The 17,660-nt window shown below is 38.8% G+C and overlaps 1 protein-coding gene across 21 annotated transcripts in view; it reads right to left on the bottom strand.

The window, feature by feature from the left end:
• Window positions 1–17,660, bottom strand: part of kcnma1a (potassium large conductance calcium-activated channel, subfamily M, alpha member 1a) — a 263,693-nt gene that overhangs the window by 52,329 nt on the left and 193,704 nt on the right. For 14 of the 21 annotated variants that reach the window (XM_055170797.2, XM_055170791.2, XM_055170796.2 and 11 more), the window contains exons 15-19: window positions 15,943–16,052; window positions 15,563–15,631; window positions 12,106–12,117; window positions 8,169–8,255; window positions 7,931–8,007 (exon numbers count right to left, since the gene is read on the bottom strand). In XM_055170797.2, coding sequence (XP_055026772.1) covers window positions 7,931–8,007; window positions 8,169–8,255; window positions 12,106–12,117; window positions 15,563–15,631; window positions 15,943–16,052 — 355 coding nt within the window. Of the gene's footprint in view, window positions 1–3,668; window positions 3,678–7,930; window positions 8,008–8,168; window positions 8,256–12,105; window positions 12,118–15,562; window positions 15,632–15,942; window positions 16,053–17,660 lie in introns of all 21 variants that reach the window. The other 7 variants (XM_055170792.2, XM_055170798.2, XM_073873050.1 and 4 more) reach the window with 2 other exon arrangements.

Below are 17,660 nucleotides of genomic sequence, written 5' to 3'. Positions count from 1 at the left end.
AAACATGCAGCGGCGGGGCTTAGACTTAATTTCATGCTGAAATCTGTCGCTTCAGAGTTTAAGGACTGACATTCATTTGAGCACATAGTATGTGGTTATGTTAGTCTGTGAGACATGGAGGGCGGTGTAGACACAAGACAACATGATGATGTGGCTGAACACGACTAAACAGAGAGCCTAATTACTGAAGCCTCTTTAACAGAACAACCGGATTTAGCAAGAATGCTCTCAGGGTCTTTTCTCATCTTACTGTACAATAACACTGCATTCATTTTAAACAAATTGGCTTTACAAGTTATTTTAACTTAGTAGTTTAAATTTCGACTTGTAATGAGTTGCTATAACTTATAAAAACAGGTTGAAATTGCTTAAAAGGTCCACAGTGTAGATTTTTTGTGACATCTAGGGGTGGGATTGTGAATTGCAACCAACGGCTCAGTCCATAGCTCACTCATCCCGTTCGAAACGCATAGAGAAGGACAAACATGTTGTCGTCTGAGACATATATAGAGCATATAGAGCAGTTTGTCTGTTTAGGGCTATTGTAGAAGCATGGCGGTGCGAAATGGCGACTTCCATGTAAGGGGACCCATGATGTATATAGACGGTTTCATCGGACGCACGTGATACACGTCTGGATCCGAACCTTACTTCCGGTTTCGTTTTTTTAATGGTCTGACTAGTTGCTAAACTGAACAAATGCCTCGTCGAAAATAACAAATGTTTTGGTTTCCTAGGTAATCTATGTGTTGTTTTTTTGCTTGTTATATAAATAAACTACCTTTAAAGAACTTTGTTGTTATTTATTCTTAGCGGAGTTTACCGGAAGTTCATGCGGACCACGACAGCCGCTTGTATATGTTGTTACTGCTGAAACGGTCTATAGATAAAAACGAATCATTCTAAGGGCCGATTTCACACCTGCTGCGTGGCGTGAGCGTCTTAGCTGCGTGGCGTGTGCGTTTTTATTTAGGCTCCCATGTTAGCAGGTTTGACCGAGCCGCGCCGAAAACGTGTGCATGTTAGGAATAGGACCGACGCCTATTTTTCACCCCACACGCAAGCGTCTTGGAAGTGTCAGATCAGTTTATCAATAGGAAACATACATGTATACAGAATAGGCTAGCATCAGCAGCGCCGCGTCAGAAACGCTTCTGGTAAGCAAGGGCATAGAAAACGCCACGCAGCTGCCACCCGAAAGACACGCAACATACACGCCACGCATCCGGTGTGAATTGGCCCTAACTGTGCGTTCACACCAGACTAAGGTAGCCGCCACAGGACAAACATGTTGTTGTCTGAGACAACGTATATAAGCAGTTTGTCTGTTTAGGGCCACTGCAGAAGCACGGCTGCGCGAAATGGCGACCCCCATGCAAGGGGACCCACGATGCATGCAGACAAAAACCAATCATTCCAAAGGCCGATTCGCACCGGCTGCGTGGCGTGGGCGTCTCGGCTGTGTGGTGTGTCCGTTTTTATTTGGGCTCCTGTGTTGGCAGGTTTGGCGGTGCGCGCCGCCTGCATGACACGCACGTCTCAGGCGCAGAAGTGTCAGGTAAGTTTATCAATAGGAAACATACATGTATACAGAATAGGCTAGCAGCAGCAGCGCCGCGTCAGAAATGCTTCTGGTAAGCAAGGAGCATAGAAAACACCACGCAGCTGCCATCCGAAAGACACGCAACAGACACGCCACGCTTCCGGTGTGAATTGGCCCTAACTGTGCTTTCACACCAGACGCGGAAGAGGCGGCAAAAACGTGCTATACGCGCATGGTTGGACGCTTGAACATTTTTTGAGTTTACAGGCTTCATTCGCTCGTGAAATTCAAGTCATTCAAGACATTCACAAATTCGCGTCATGGGAGGGGCTTCTTCTCGCTTCCTGTTATCACGTCACTACTAAAGCAAGCTCCTGATTGGTTAACACGGCGCGAATATCGGCCAAAGTTAATATTATTCAACTCGCGCGGTTCACGCAGCAACGCGTGAATTCGCACCGGACGTTGCTCGTCATCCGCGTCACACCACTCGCGCTTAACGCGCTGCAGGATGCATATTCACGTTTTTGCCTTGACTTAACATGTAAATCACTCGCGCTTGCCGCCTCTTCCGCGGCTGTTGTGAATGCTACTTAGCAATTATTGCTTAGTAGCATTCACACCAGCCGCGGAAGATATATAGAACCTTTGGGTGAAGTGGTCATAGCCATGTTTTATTGTGAATAAAGCACAGCTATTGACCAATTAGAATCAAGGATTGAACTAACCTTTAATATAAACAATACCGTTCATTTTGAAAGGTTTTTATACACCACTGATAATATATTTTTGTATATTATACTGCATTTCTGTCAAAATATCCTTCTAAAAGTTACACACTGCACCTTTAATGGATAGTTCCGCATTATTTTCCTACTATGGAAGTCAATAGTACCCCTGCGTGATTACAAATATAACAGTTGATTGAAATAACTTGTAAAGTCAATTTGATACAACTTAAACACTTAAGGCAACAAACTTATAGTGCACTGGTAAGGAAACTGGTTTTAGACAGGGTTTAAAAGTAACTCGTGTGTTTAGAGATAACCAACTTTTCAGATACTAGGGTGCTTAAGTATACATTAAAACCTATAGGCAAAAAAAATAAATAAATAAAACATATAAACCACACATAAAACCAAATTGCTTAAACACCTAGGATAAAATAACAGCCATACACATCCATACAGTAACCCAATATAAAGAAAACACACTCATTGTAATACCTACATAAGAAAACTATGTGACAACTGAGAAGACTCCTCACTGACAGCAATCTTGCTAAATAGGTTTATGAGGACCTCAGTGTTCCCATTCTGTTCCGTTCTCATTTCTAGAGCTACCGTGGCATCTAGTGGTCACATTCTGTAAAGCATCTAGATCAATACCACCATGATGTTAAGAGATGCACCTATCAGTGAGGGCAGTGAGTAAAAAAGGGCCCAACTACAGAAGAGAATTGAAATGCAGAAGTGGACCATTTCAATTCTGTGGATGGTTTTAGTGTTGTGTAGAGAAGCTGGGCGGAATCTGAGCGGCGGTGCAGACAAAGGGAAGGCTGTAGGCAAGAAGGGGCTCAGATTGTTTTGATTGTGTTTTGGAGACAATGCTCGTTTAAGTCTTTGATTTTGAAGAACTTCCCACAACACTCGTTACGCTCTGTGAAAATACAGCAGCATGCGAAATTGCCATGACGTTAAGAGGTCCGATTCGAGCAGATTCAACCTTCCCCCGCTTGGGACTTACCAAATCCATGACTAAGTAGCAATATCAATTCGCTTGTTTGACATTTGTGATTGTCTTGACAGTCATTATGATTTAGTTCCTTTAGTTTCAGGAGGGTCACAAAACGTTTGAAATTTTAAGAATCTTGGCTGTCAATAAATACTGCACTAGTGGTCGAAAATCTTATTTTTCTTTTCGGTTACCGATCAAGTGACCCCTTTGGTTTGGAAGGAAGCTTTATTATGCTGTATTATTGTTTTGGGCTGTGGACAGTGGAGATGAAAGGATGCAGCAGCTAGACTGATACATGCAACATAGATATATAGATATAGATATAACTATTGGAAGAGTGAGACAGTCAAACTGTACTCTGGGCCACATGAAACCCGTTTTTACTCACAATATGTCACTACCAGTGAGTGGTTTAAATAAAGAGGTGGTATTCCAAGGCAGCAAGGAAGGAAATACATCGAAAAGTATGTCAATGATCATAAAGGGAGTAAAAAAGAAACACAATCTACCATAACATCAAAGCAAACCTTATATTCCTTACTGTAAGGCTATCAACCTCTTTTAAGCTGAAAAACAGTTTTGCATCATCAAAAATATCATAAAAAAAGGTACGACGGGGGACGACGGAAGTATCAAGTCCCCCTGTGGTGAAAATTAAGTTGTTGTTTATTGTTGACTTTGGTGGTTTTAATATGCTTTGCAAATATGCAAATTCATTATTCAACACCATTGCTGAGTATTTTCTCCATAAAAGTTTGATTTGAAATCACCTCGGTTTCCTATGACACAAACATGTAACCAATCACATCATCACAGTTGAACGAGTGGATCAGTAGTTCAAAGCCATAGATATTATGCATGGATGCATAGACTACTTCTGCAGAGTGAATGCTCTAACCTGTTAACATCAGCACTAAAATATTAGTTGAAGTTCACGTATGCATAGTGTGAAACCGGACATAGCAGTGTCTGATGTGTTTGAAGCCGGCGAATGTAGCATCTATTAAATATATATCTACAGTCCGAGCTGTGCGATTGAGTGGAGGCGGGGACTAATTTGCATATTGATAGATTCGCTAATATTAAAGGAGGTGCAATGATATTACGAAGCAGATGGAATTAGTCCCCTTGGTATCTTTCAATAGAAGTGGACTATTTTTGGGCACTACGTAATATCATTGCGCCTCCTTGAGCCATGGTACAGCAGCAAAGTTCTTGATTATTACGCCAGAATGAGAGTATAGTTCCTAGCTGTATCTGCCTAGAAAATCTAACTTTTATTTTTCCTTAGTACAAGATGTAACTACAGAAGAGTCAAGTTTAAAATAGGAAAAATATTGAAACTCTTTTAGCGTGATGCTAATGGTCTAATCAGATTCAATGGATTATGCTAAGCTATGCTAAAAGTGGTAGCGCCAGACCCGGAGATCGGCTGAATGGATTCCAAAACGGTAAGAATCAAATGTTTAACTCTAGGAGAGCTGGAAAATGAGCATATTTTCCAAAAAAGTGGAATGTCCCTTTAAAGTGGTACAATTATCGACTACATGGTGACTTTAGCTTTTATCAAACTGGCTAACTTATTTCATTAAATAATTAAACAATTATTCATAAACTGATTGTGAAAAAGGGCCTTTAGTTAAAAGTGCAGTGAAAGGTCATTGGGAATAAGGCTGAATTATTCATCATGTGGCTAACTGGTTTGGACAAATGCTTATATAGGTCATGCAATAACAATGCATCATTCTAACATTAATGTTAATGTGCTTAAAACTTTACATAAATATCGCTTCGTTCTACTCAGCCAACATTAGCAATCGATGTTTTAAAGTTAAATTTGATGTGTTGTCGCATTTATACTAAATTTATCAGAAATACATTTTTATCAAAATCTTAATCTCCCAATTGTGGTTTATACTGGAGCTGCTCTGATAGCTCAGACACTCTTAGCTATTAATCTCTCTTCTACTTCAGTGACTTCCTGTCATAAGAGGTTTGTGGCGGGCCGAGGCAGCCGAACATGACAGCGGTGCGTCCGAACAGCACTAGCGCTGGGTAAACAGGGTGGATATGATTGGTAAAATGATCCTGGGCCAGGAGTGTTTGCGGTACGTCTGGAAAGGGCAGGCCAGGCTGCTCATGTCTTTTGTTTTTCCACCTGACTGATGTTATTAGTATCGCCCGTCTCACACTGACGCCGGCTCGAGCTGACAGTCTCTCTCTTCAGCCCTGCTAATCACGTCATTCTCTCTTTACATCTCTATCTCTCTCCACCATTAGCCGATGACTGCCTTTCCTCTAGAGTCATCCTCTTTTCACCTTGTCATTTTCCTCTCCTGGGCCTCCATTTTGAAGCTAGTCTGGTTTAAAGGAAGCAGGTTCTGCGGTTTATTACATACTACTAAAACAGAACATTTTTGTTTGTCTTTTTACAATGATGTATTGATATTCTTCTAACATTGAGCTTATATTTTTTTCAAAAGCCCTAACCTTTGGTATTACACTTCGGCAATTAATTCAGGCCAAACCTCTAAACGTATAGATACAAACTTTGTTTTTATAGTTTGACCATAAGTATTGAATCTTTGATATTTACTTTACTAACTTTATTCCCAAAGATATGAAATATTATAGATTGATAATCTCACTAATAGAATGAACAGCTATGGCACTATAACATTTGCATATTCTGTCACTGCATCTGAAATTGCCTACTTCCATACTATACAGTAGGTGAAAAACAGTAGGCAGGACGAGTTGTATTTCCGAATTTATAGTGTTCGAAAAGTACCCGGATGACCTACTACTTCCAGCTAGATTTTTAAGTGTGCATCCAATGGATACTTTATCCTAAACAGGGACCAAATTCCAAAATGTTAAATTATGTTAATGTTATAATAAAAATTGCGGTAATCTATTAACCGGGTGGCTCTTAAAATGATACAATGAAATGTATTCCTAACTTTTGACCCTGGACCACAAAACCAGTCACAAGATTTTTTGTTTGAGATTTATTGAGATTTATATATCACCTGAAAGCTGAATAATAAGCTTTGATGTCTGGTTTGTTAGTATAGGCTAATATTTGGCCGAGATACAACTATTTTAAAATCTAAAATCTAAAGGTGCAAAAAATAAAATTTTTGAAAAAATCGCCTTCAAAGTTATCCAAATGAAGTCCTTTTCAACACATATTACTAATGAAAAATATGTTTTTTATATATTTACAGTATGAAATTTACAAAATATCTTCATGGAACATGAATAATTAATATATTAATTAGGGCTGTCACAATGGTTAAACAATCATCTCATTGCGATTGTTTGACCTCATTGGAATGATTTCAGATCACCGCAATGATTGCACATCTCTTTAAAAAACACAAGGGGGAGCTGCACCGCATGTATATGTGAGACCGTATCAGATGGTGCTCCTTAACTAACAGTGTAATGCAAATTTTCAAGTTTTTGAAAGATATATTCAATAAATTACTTTTTAATTACTTTAAAATATGTGTTATTTGTTTTAATATTTACTGCCAGAAGATTTCATTTAAATAATCACAATAATCTGTGAAAATTATTTTATGAGCAAAAATATTTATGAGAATTAAATAACAATAAAACAGACAATTAATCATCATAGTCAGCAAAGCCCTAAACAGGCAATTAATTGTCATAACCGTCACAATTTATTAGTCAATAAACCCTTAGCCAAATTTCATAATCGTGACAGCCCTATTCTTAATGATTTTTGGCATAAAAAATAGATCATTTTGACACATACGATGTATTGTTGGCTATTGCTACAAATATACCCGTGCAACTTATGATTGGTTTCGTGGTCCAGGGTCAAATTTATTTGTACTTGTTAAACAACTGTTGTTCTGATTACGTCATAGGTCAAAGGACATATGTGTCACATGACAATTAAAACGTGGGTGCAGTATGAATAAATTTCGTATACACTGCATCTACCATGTTTTCATTGACAAGGCATGTCCTTTGACCTATACTACAGTATATACTATAGACTTATACACATACTATATAGAACGTACTGTTTTAATGATAAAGCTAGTTTATATGTACGCGACACAGAGTGTATTCATTTTAGTTGGTCTTCTCGCTTAACCCATCTGTATAAATGTGATAAACTGTTACCAGTTTGCACATACAGTATTTACCAAATTACCATCTTTACACTAAATACTAGTCATTTATGCAGGGCTGTCACTACAATTCACGAGGCGCTGATATATACGCAAAGTGATTGATATAGCATTTAATTTAAAGAGCAACAAAGCCTAAAAGCTAAGCTTAGTGTTAAACACTTCCCTTATTGATATGCAAGCACTGGTATTTCATTTTGTAAATGCAATGTGTTTGTTCTTTGTTAAGGGAGAGAAACATCAGCATTCATTTTCTTTATAAAATGGAACCAAAACGTTTAAACTTACATCTGCTTTCATCATACTGTCTCATTAGATGAAATAAAATGCAAAAAATGTTCAGATCGCTACAAAAAGCAAAGGAAAAAACTATATTTGACAAGCTATGAAAGGTAACAACAATTTCCCGCAAAATGAAAAAAGTAGGCAGACAGTTTCTATTCAAGCTAGGCTCATGGCAGTGAACGGGTTTACTTACTTCTCTTGCAGCCACACTTTTTTATCCTTTTTGGATCTGTGATGTCATCGTGACAAGCCTTGCAGTAGAAAAAAGCTCTGAAGAGAGACAGTACAAGAATTTAAAATTCCCCTTCAAGCGCGTCCTTCACATTTCACAGCTTTCATTTGTATTTAAGGGTGAAAAGTAAACAAAAAGAAGCGCGCAGACAAACTCAAGAGGACAAAAAGTAATTCTGATGGATTGAGGACACAATTACCTTTTCACTTCTTTGGCATCGCTGGCGATAAAGAATCCCAGCGTCCCCTCCTGCATCTTGACGTGATTTCCCGGGTTGATCAGAATACTGTTTGGTGAGAAAGAGGGTCATTCTCATTAACATGAAGAAAATCAATCTTGCACATTCAAACACTCTAATCAAGAGGAATGGTACACATGTTTTTTGACCTTGTTGAGAAGACTGATGAGCAAACATGTAAATACTGCTTTGTGATTTTCGCCACTGAAACTGAAGCGGTAGTGACAATGTTAGCAAAGGGAAGCTTCTGCAATACCATTTGGTTTCACACAAAAAAATACAACATGCCAATTTTAATTCTTTTTCTTATGATCTGTTTGGTGAGAATTGAAATTGGAGTGGTAACAGTTGCAGAATCATGGTCAACAGGCCTTGTGAAACAGATGATGTGAGGTCTATCTCTACACAAGAGGTGACTTTTACTGTATCTCCTGCTTTAGTGCAGTAAAATGCAAGGGAATGACCAGCCCACCAAGAATTCAGGATGCAGCCACAAGCTGCATTACTGAGCCAATATGTCACCTAGTCTGTGAAAGCCTAGTCTCAGCCTCAGACGTCACGCCCACAGATGTTTTTCGTACACTTTTCTGGAAACCCTGTGAGAATGTCAAAGTCGTCTTTGATTGGTTGAAATTAACCGGATTTCCAGGAGACGCGAGTGTCGCGATTAGTTTCGGTAAAACAAAGCTCTGATGTTCCATTGATGTTCACGTGGATAATAATGAGCAGTTATCATTATCAGCTAAACATTGGATTCTCAAAAACATGCAACGTGCAAGAGTTTTGCTTGAGGTATATGGAGTCAAAAAGTTCAGTTATCCTGAATTGCTTGTAGGTGTAAAAAGTGGAGAGATATGCTTCAAACAGATGTTTACCGGGAGCGTCTCATTGGTGTGGCTGTTGATGAAGTGCACAACGTTGTTCTATGGTGAGTAATATTGTTTATTAAATGCTATTTGGTTGGCTGGTTATTTCAATAACTGACTTGTTGCTAGCCGGCTCTTTATTTTGGGGAGTCTGAAATGTAACGCTAGACGAAACAAACTGTGATTTTGACATGTCGGTCAAACAGCTCGTGGGCGGGCTTTGTCCAGAAAAAGCAGCGAAAAACAGCAGACCGTATTGAAGGTCTGGCTACGCGAGACTAGTGAAAACCCAGCTAACCACATTTTTAAAGGTCATAAATAAATAAGGAAGAATTGACGACGGGCCATTGAATTATTCGAAAATAATGCACACCCAAGGTGGTAATGCGGCACGACCACGGTTACCACATAAATGTTTTTTTAAAGACATTTGACAGGTTAGGTGTGTCTTTTACAGAAAAAAAATCAACACCCATGGAACATTTTTCAACCAATCAGAATAAAGCATTCAACAGGCCTGTGGTATAAATAATAAAAAGCTTGATATCTAAGGCCATGTCAAAAATCTAAATCAATGATTGAAATCAAACTTTGATGCTCCCAATCTCATAATTAAATTATGAAACTTGGATTTCACAGACAGGGTCACAAATATGCAATGCTGTAAAATTGGCTGTTAGTCGCAACCCATTTAAGTCAGTATTAAGGTCAGTTTTAGCTGAGACTGGGCAGCCAAATTCTAAAGGGAGTGCATCTCAAAAACATAAATTTACTAATGCATAAGTTAAGTTGTCGATTTTTCATTTACATCATTTAAAAAAAAAATGCAATTAATCATGACTAATTTGTCATATATAAATATGGAAATAAGAATATTGGAGCAATACAAGTACTGTCCTTGTACATTCAGTGCATGCCTAACTGCTTTCACAGACAATGCACACCTACTGCACTAAAAGCATGCAACATGTATAGTAAGCAGCCAGTTACAAAAGATACATATGTCATAAAATGAGATGCTAAAATACAGAGACAGTCTTACTTTTTCTGCATGGGAAAAAGTTAAAATGATCACAAATGGGATACAACAGCACATTCTCTGCAATTGTCCTAAGTCTAGTGTACCTTGCACAGATGGATTGCAAAAATGGACTGTAGGCCTGGCCGCTACCAAAATATTGATTATATTAATTTACATTCAAATAAAAATAGTCTTTTTTTAAAGTCATTTACAGAATAAATGTGTACACTCCTTTGAGGTTTGGCTGCTACGTCAGAACTAAGCTAACAACTGGTATCTCATTGAGACTTCCCTTGGTGGGCAGTGGATGTTCATGATTTCAATATTAAGTTCTGCTGAATGTTTTTTGGAGTGTTTGTTGGTTTGAAAGTGTAGGGATTTAGGAGCACTGAACCGCTGTATCATTCCCCATTAATTAGACACAGACGGGACAACACAACATAGCCATTAATGCATGGTTGCCTGTTGTTAGGAATCATCAATGAATTGAGTGGCAACTGTAACGCTTGACAAATATCCAGCTTGGCTGAAGCACCAAGGCCAGAGAGCCCAGATGAAAGAGAAAACTAGTAAAAACACAGCTCATAATAAAGTCACATCAAAAACAACCCATTGTTCCAAATATTTATAGAGAAAGCCAACATTATTGGATCTCAAAAATCTATTATTTTTTTTATATAGTTTGATATATGTAGTCTATGAAAACCCTTTCCTCTGGGCTCAACAAATAACCATTTTATCAGAAATGAAGACAAAAAAGGGGGATTTAATCCATCATAAAGCGAAGGTTGGCTGGTCAGTTAATAAAAATGCCAAAAGCGGTTCGGCTTGCTTGAATTGTGCAGAGGTTCATTATGGCTAAGCTTTACATTCGATTAAATACCCCCCTTAGTAAGAAGCAGCACATTTGGCATGCTGTTTAGAAGATGAACACTTGTTAACTGACTAATTCACACACAGTGCTCCCCAAATTTGAGATTTTCACACCTCTGAAAGAGGCCTTATGCAACGGGCTGATTGCATAGCGTCAACTCAGATCAAACCTCACATTATGGGAAACAAAGCAAGCAACACACGTCACGCGACAAGAGTGCATGCAGTTATCAAGGGCACATCTAAAAGAGAGCGGCACGTAGATGCAAACTGTTGCAGTAACTTCTGTGCAGTTGGATTGTTGTATAGAACACCAAACTGACAGGAAGTGACCTCACTTCATAAACATCTACTCAGAGACACACAGGCATTTAAGGACATGATGAACGTTAGCTCCAGACAAACATCGACAGACACACCTTGTACCATTCATACCCGCACTTGACAGAATCAATGTCTCACATTTAAATACAAATACAAATGACACTTGATCCTACACACACATACACAGTGACAGACGTACACAAAGACACACAAAAGTGACACATTGTTAGAGTGGTAATGACAGAAAAGGCACAGATGGTTGCCATGAATAGTGTGGCCTTGATTAACCAATCATTCAAGTTAAGCATTTAAGACTCTAGAGTCAATATCGCTATATTGAGACACAATAGTCCTGAATGGACCAACGCTTATATTTACATGATACATAATGAATAGTAGATTCCTATCAGGGCACTTCCCAACATGCTCTTGGCAATGAGCAAAAAGTGAGAAAAACATGAAGTACTGTTTGCACGGACAGCTGAGCAGAAACACGAGCAGAAATGATTCACAGCTGATGAATACTGAAAAATAAACAGACGGGGAAAACGCAACAGAAAATGGAGAAATAAAAACACGATAAACCCAGTGATGCAGATGGAGTGGATAAATGCTGTGTTGATAATGCCAACAGTAAAGACAAAGTAACGACTGAATATCAACTACTCTCTCTGCCTGCAAAGAAGTTAGTGCATTTAGCACAACGATCACAATACGAAAGATAAGCGAGAGATTTTGGCCATGTTTGAGGGGGGTGGTTTTCGCCCACTGATGATCTAAAGTGTAGCGGGGTGAGATAATGAAGAGGGCGTACCGCTTTCTGCTTCTGCAAACAACAAGAAAACATTAGAAATGAAAACAGTCTGAAAAGGAGGCGAAGCGTCACTCATTTCTGTATCTGCATATTAAGAAATTTTGGAAAACGTCAGTCTCTGTGAATAACGAAAGTAGAGGGCAAAACAGTCATTTTTTCCTCGTAATGGTACTCTTTGCATCTGTCTTATTTATGATATAAATCACAAAGTGTGATTCCCAGTTTAGATTATGAATTTGAAAAAATAGCTTCATCCCAGGACACCGAATTGAGAGGCTAAAGGATAATGTTGTGCCCTCTAAAGTTTTTTGTCATAATGTATGGTATGGCAAAGTTATTAAACATTTTTTGAAAGCCATCCATTAGAAAGTAATAAAATTTTATGAACTGTATCATATCGACTCACAGAGTAAAAAATAACCTTTGTGTGTGTCCATGCGTTTGTTGGCACTGAAAAGAGGGGACATGAGTGGAAGTTTTATATGATATTGGGCAATAATTGGGTTCTCTATTACTTATTGGTGTGCATATTGAGGAAAACAATGGCACTGATATATTTTAAGATATGTCAAAGCTGTTTTCAGTAAGGACATCTCAAACAAGCAGTTTAGTTATGGACTTGACTTTAAGGGTTAGTTCACCCAAAAATGAAAATAATGTCATTAATGACTCACCCTCATGTCGTTCCAAACTCGTAAGACCTCCGTTCATCTTTGGAAACATAGTTTAGATGTTTTATATTTAGACCGAGAGCTTTCTGACCCTCCATTGAAAATCTATGTATGGTTTACTGTCTATGTCCAGAAAGGCAACAAAAACATCATCAAAGTAGTCCATGCGACATCAGTGGGTCGACTACAATGTGTTAAAGCATCAAAAACACAACTTGGTCCAAAAAGAACAAAAACCACGACTCAATTCAGCATTGTCCCCTCCTCCGCATCTGTTGCGAATGCGCGTGCACAGTGACTCTGCGTCAGCAACGTCGTACGTCAGCAGCGTCACTGCAGTCTCGTGGAAGTGGTTCACAAAATACCCGGAAGAGAAGACAACGCTAAACAAAGTAGTAATTTTTTGTATTTTTGGACCAAAATGTATTTTCGATGCTTCAACAAATTCTAACTGACCCAATGATGTCACATGGACTACTTTAATGATGTTTTTATTACCTTTCTGGACATGGACAGTATACCGTACATAGATTTTCAATGAAGGGTCAGAAAGCTCTCGGACTAAATCTAAAACATCTTAAACTGTGTTTCTGAAGACGAACGGAGGTCCCACGTGTCTGGCATTAGGGTGAGTCATTAATGACATTATTTTTACAACTATTGCTTTAAGCACCCTCCGGGAAACGGTCCCTATGTGTTAATTGCTGATTTAAAAATTTAGTTTAGAACATTTAACTGAGGGGCCGTTTACACGACAAAGAACTCTAAACGGTAAAGTTTTTATGCATTTTGGTTGTTCGTAAAGAGACGCAAAGCAAATTTTTTAACTGAAGGGTCGTTTTTGCAATTTAAAAAAAAAAGATATTTTCGTCTCCATGTAAACAACGTAATCGTGAATCTGTGATAACGGTGAGGCCATGTGCAAGTGTTATTCAGTATATAGACAGTTTTAGCGGCAACATAAACAAACAGCTTTTGTGGACCAAACTTAACTTCTGGTAGATTTCGCATAGAATCAATAATAATAGTGTCTTTCTAGACCGATAAACAAGCACAGACCGGAAGTTATCTTCGGACCAGGCTGTTATCATGGCAACCATCTATTGGCATGTGTGAGTTTAACCAAAACAACAATGGCGGTCTACAGGACAGTGTTTGTGCTGCTCAGGATAATAAGTTTATTAATGCTTCAACAACAATACTTAACACTTGTTTTGCGTTTTATAGTCCAGGTTCACTAAATCTACCTCATCATCCATCTTAATGAAACTGCTCAATGCGTCTTTACTGTTTGTATTTATCACACTGCAGAGAATGCGTATGTGCACAGTTATTGTTTATTTACAAAGTAACATCGCCATCTTCTGACTTGGCATACCTAATACAACGGTTTTAGTCATCTTTGTGGATCCGTGTAAGTGCAGATGTTTTTGACAACATTGTCGTGTGTACTTGAAAATTTTGTCACTACATCGTTGTCGTGTAAACAGCCTGGGAATATCTTTTAATGTAGAAATGAATAAACACAATCCAAAATGTTTGCTTTTTAAGATCAAATGAATGTTAAGTCTACCATCAATCCAAAAACTGTTTATGCCGTATTATTTAAAAAGAAACTAAAAAGTAAATCTAATATCATAAACCCAATATTTTAGACCCTAAATTCTGACTAACCCTAAACCCTAAGGGACAGTTTCCTGGACAGGGTTTAGATTAATTCAGAACTTCGCTTTAGTTATATTAGAACATTTAAGTCGTTTTTACAAACATATCTTACAAAAATAATATTGGTGTGCATCTAAAGGCAAAACAATGGCACTGATATGTTGAGATTTGTCAATGCAAAATGTTATTAAATTAAGGCAGCTCAAACATGCATTTTAGTCTGAGACTAGAATAAGCCCTGTCTGTGAAACCACCCCTTGATAGTCACTTTCAAAGACAATGTGACAAAAATGGCAAACTATAAAAATGTAACTATAAAACATACAAAAAATTATCTTCATCTTGACTTCTTTGGCACATATTGCACTCTCTATTTTTGCATTCTGCTATGTTATCCTCTGCTCTCTATGTGCAATGGATTCTCCTCACATACAGTATTCTACCACAGTAAATATTGTACATCTGCAGTATAATTCACTGTAGGAAAAAGGATTTGATAAAAATGCATCATGATTATAAGGAGAACAACAGAACCAAATCATCTGGTTGATGTGTATGTTTTATCCTATTGTGTACCTAAATGCATACAGTATACAGAAACATTGGAACACAGGTTGTGAATGTGGGAAGGGGTGGTGGGATTTGGCAAAAGTCGAAGTTACTGAGACAGAGTACTTCATGTTATTATTTCTAATGGGTCACATAACAGAATGCCACAGGAGTGCTATTGATGAAAGGCTCTTTACTCCAAGAGCAAAGCCCTCATCAATGAAGCACAGTGAGTCTGAGCAGATGTCATGTGACTCTTAAAGACAGTGATTGTCATCTGGGATGCTGTGAGAGTCGAGCTGAACCACCTACAGTGAGACGTCATCACTGCGGTGCACAACACGCTGCTGTCTCAATGATTTAAATGAGAAAACAGATTTGGATCTATTTAGTTACTTGTGGGAGATTTGAGGATGATAAACCTGTCAGCCTTTTCTTACAAACATTTCTCAAGTTTATAAGGAGAACAGTACTGTAGCGTGTCTGTAGGACCAATGAGGGACACAACTGTATTGCCCCCTCTTTGGTCGAATGGGTGTGCTGTGACCGATGGAGACCAACGGGGGACAAACCTGCTTTCCCTCTGCTCTGACTTGTATTCAATAGCGATCAACAACAACTTCAGCTTCACATAGCACAGCCTGCAATGAGACAACAGAAATTTAGTGTTCAGAATTTGCCCAGCTTAGTACTACACTTATAATGGACTCTTAACATAATGTAATGATTTTAAACCTCTGCTCCAGCCAATGTCAAATCTTTATTCATTTAAAGCGTTTTCTTCAACGCAAATCAAAATCTTTTGTTCCAGCCATTTTTGCCCAATGCCGCTTCCACCACAAAATCTGGTTGTCTCGTTATTTCGATGTAAATTAAACTTAAGGTGATTTGTAAAGTGTTTGCATATAGATCAATGTAAGAAATTGCTGCTTTGAAGCAGAAGTATACTTACTCACAAACTGTAGGAAATGAAAGTCCCACAAAGGCACTGGACAGGTACTCAGTGTACATTTCATTAGCCACTCCCTCCAGATAATACTTTTGCCACGTGTCCTCCTCGATCTATAGTGCAAAGACACTTCAAATCAGTTACACATGGCTAATACACTTTATTCAGTCTGCCACCATGTTGATTCCAAACTAAGGATGTGAGGGATGGATGCCAGAGCGTGCACTTTAAACGTATTGTTTTGTATCGGGATGCTGGTCATTCAAAAATACATCATTTACAAATTTCAGAACCTCAGAAAACGTGGATTGTTACAATTACAAGGGACATATGATCTAATTTGAGATGAGAATGGCGCATTGTGTACATACACTCACCTAAAGGATTATTAGGAAAACCATACCAATACTGTGCTTGACCCCCTTTCGCCTTAATTCTATGTGGCATTGATTCAACAAGGTGCTGAAAGCATTCTTTAGAAATGTTGGCCCATATTGATACGATAGCATCTTGCAGTTGATGGAGATTTGTGGTATGCACATCCAGGACACGAAGCTCCCGTTCCACCACATCCCAAAGATGCTCTATTGGGTTGAGATCTGGTGACTGTGGGGGCCATTTTAGTACAGTGAACTCAATGTCATGTTCAAGAAGCCAATTTGAATGATTCGAGCTTTGTGACATGGTGCAATATCCTGCTGGAAGTAGCCATCAGAGGATGGGTACATGGTGGTCATAAAGGAATGGACATGGTCAGAAACAATGCTCAGGTAGGTTGTGGCATTTAAACAATGCCCAATTGGCACCAAGGGTCCTAAAGTGTTCCAAGAAAACATCCCCCACACCATTACACCACCACCACCAGCCTGCACAGTGGTAACTGCTGGATTCATGTTTTCATTCTGTTTACGCCAAATTCTGACTCTACCATCTGAATGTCTCAACAGAAATCGAGACTCGTCAAACCAGGCAACATTTTTCCAGTCTTCAACTGTCCAAATTTGGAGAGCTCATGCAAATTGTAGCCTCTTTTTCCTATTTGTAGTGGAGATGAGTGGTACTTCTGCTGTTGTAGCCCATCAAGGTTGTGCGCGTTGTGGCTTCACAAATGCTTTGCTGCATACCTCGGTTGTAACGAGTGGTTATTTCAGTCAAAGTTGCTCTTCTATCAGCTTGAATCATTCGGTCCATTCTCCTCTGACCTTTAGCATCAACAAGGCATTTTCACCCACAGGACTGCCGCATACTGGATGTTTTTCCCTCTTCACACCATTCTTTGTAAACCCTAGAAATGGTTGTGCGTGAAAATCCCAGTAACTGAGCAGATTGTGAAATACTCAGACCGGCCTGTCTGGCACCAACAACCATGCCACCCTCAAAATTGCTTAAATCACCTTTCTTTCCCATTCTGACATTCGGATTGGAATTCAGGAGATTGTCTTGACCAGGACCACACCCCTAAATGCATTGAAGCAAATGCCATGTGTTTGGTTGATTAGATAATTGCATTAATGAGAAATTGAACAGGTGTGCCTAATAATCCTCTAGGTGAGTGTACATGGTGTAGTGGGCAGTGCTCCGACATATTGTGCAGATGCACTTTCGGTGACCCGAGTTCAAATACCCCTTGTACTTTCCTGTCCTGTCTATCAAATTATCTATATTTGAGCTAAAACTTTACATATGCACTTTGGGGACACCAAAGACTTATTTGACATTTT

This window comes from Misgurnus anguillicaudatus, chromosome 11 (genome assembly GCF_027580225.2).
Source record: "Misgurnus anguillicaudatus chromosome 11, ASM2758022v2, whole genome shotgun sequence".
Lineage (NCBI taxonomy): Eukaryota > Metazoa > Chordata > Actinopteri > Cypriniformes > Cobitidae > Misgurnus > Misgurnus anguillicaudatus.
The sequence above is the reverse complement of the archived record's forward strand: the minus strand, read 5'-3'. Positions and strand labels throughout refer to the sequence as shown.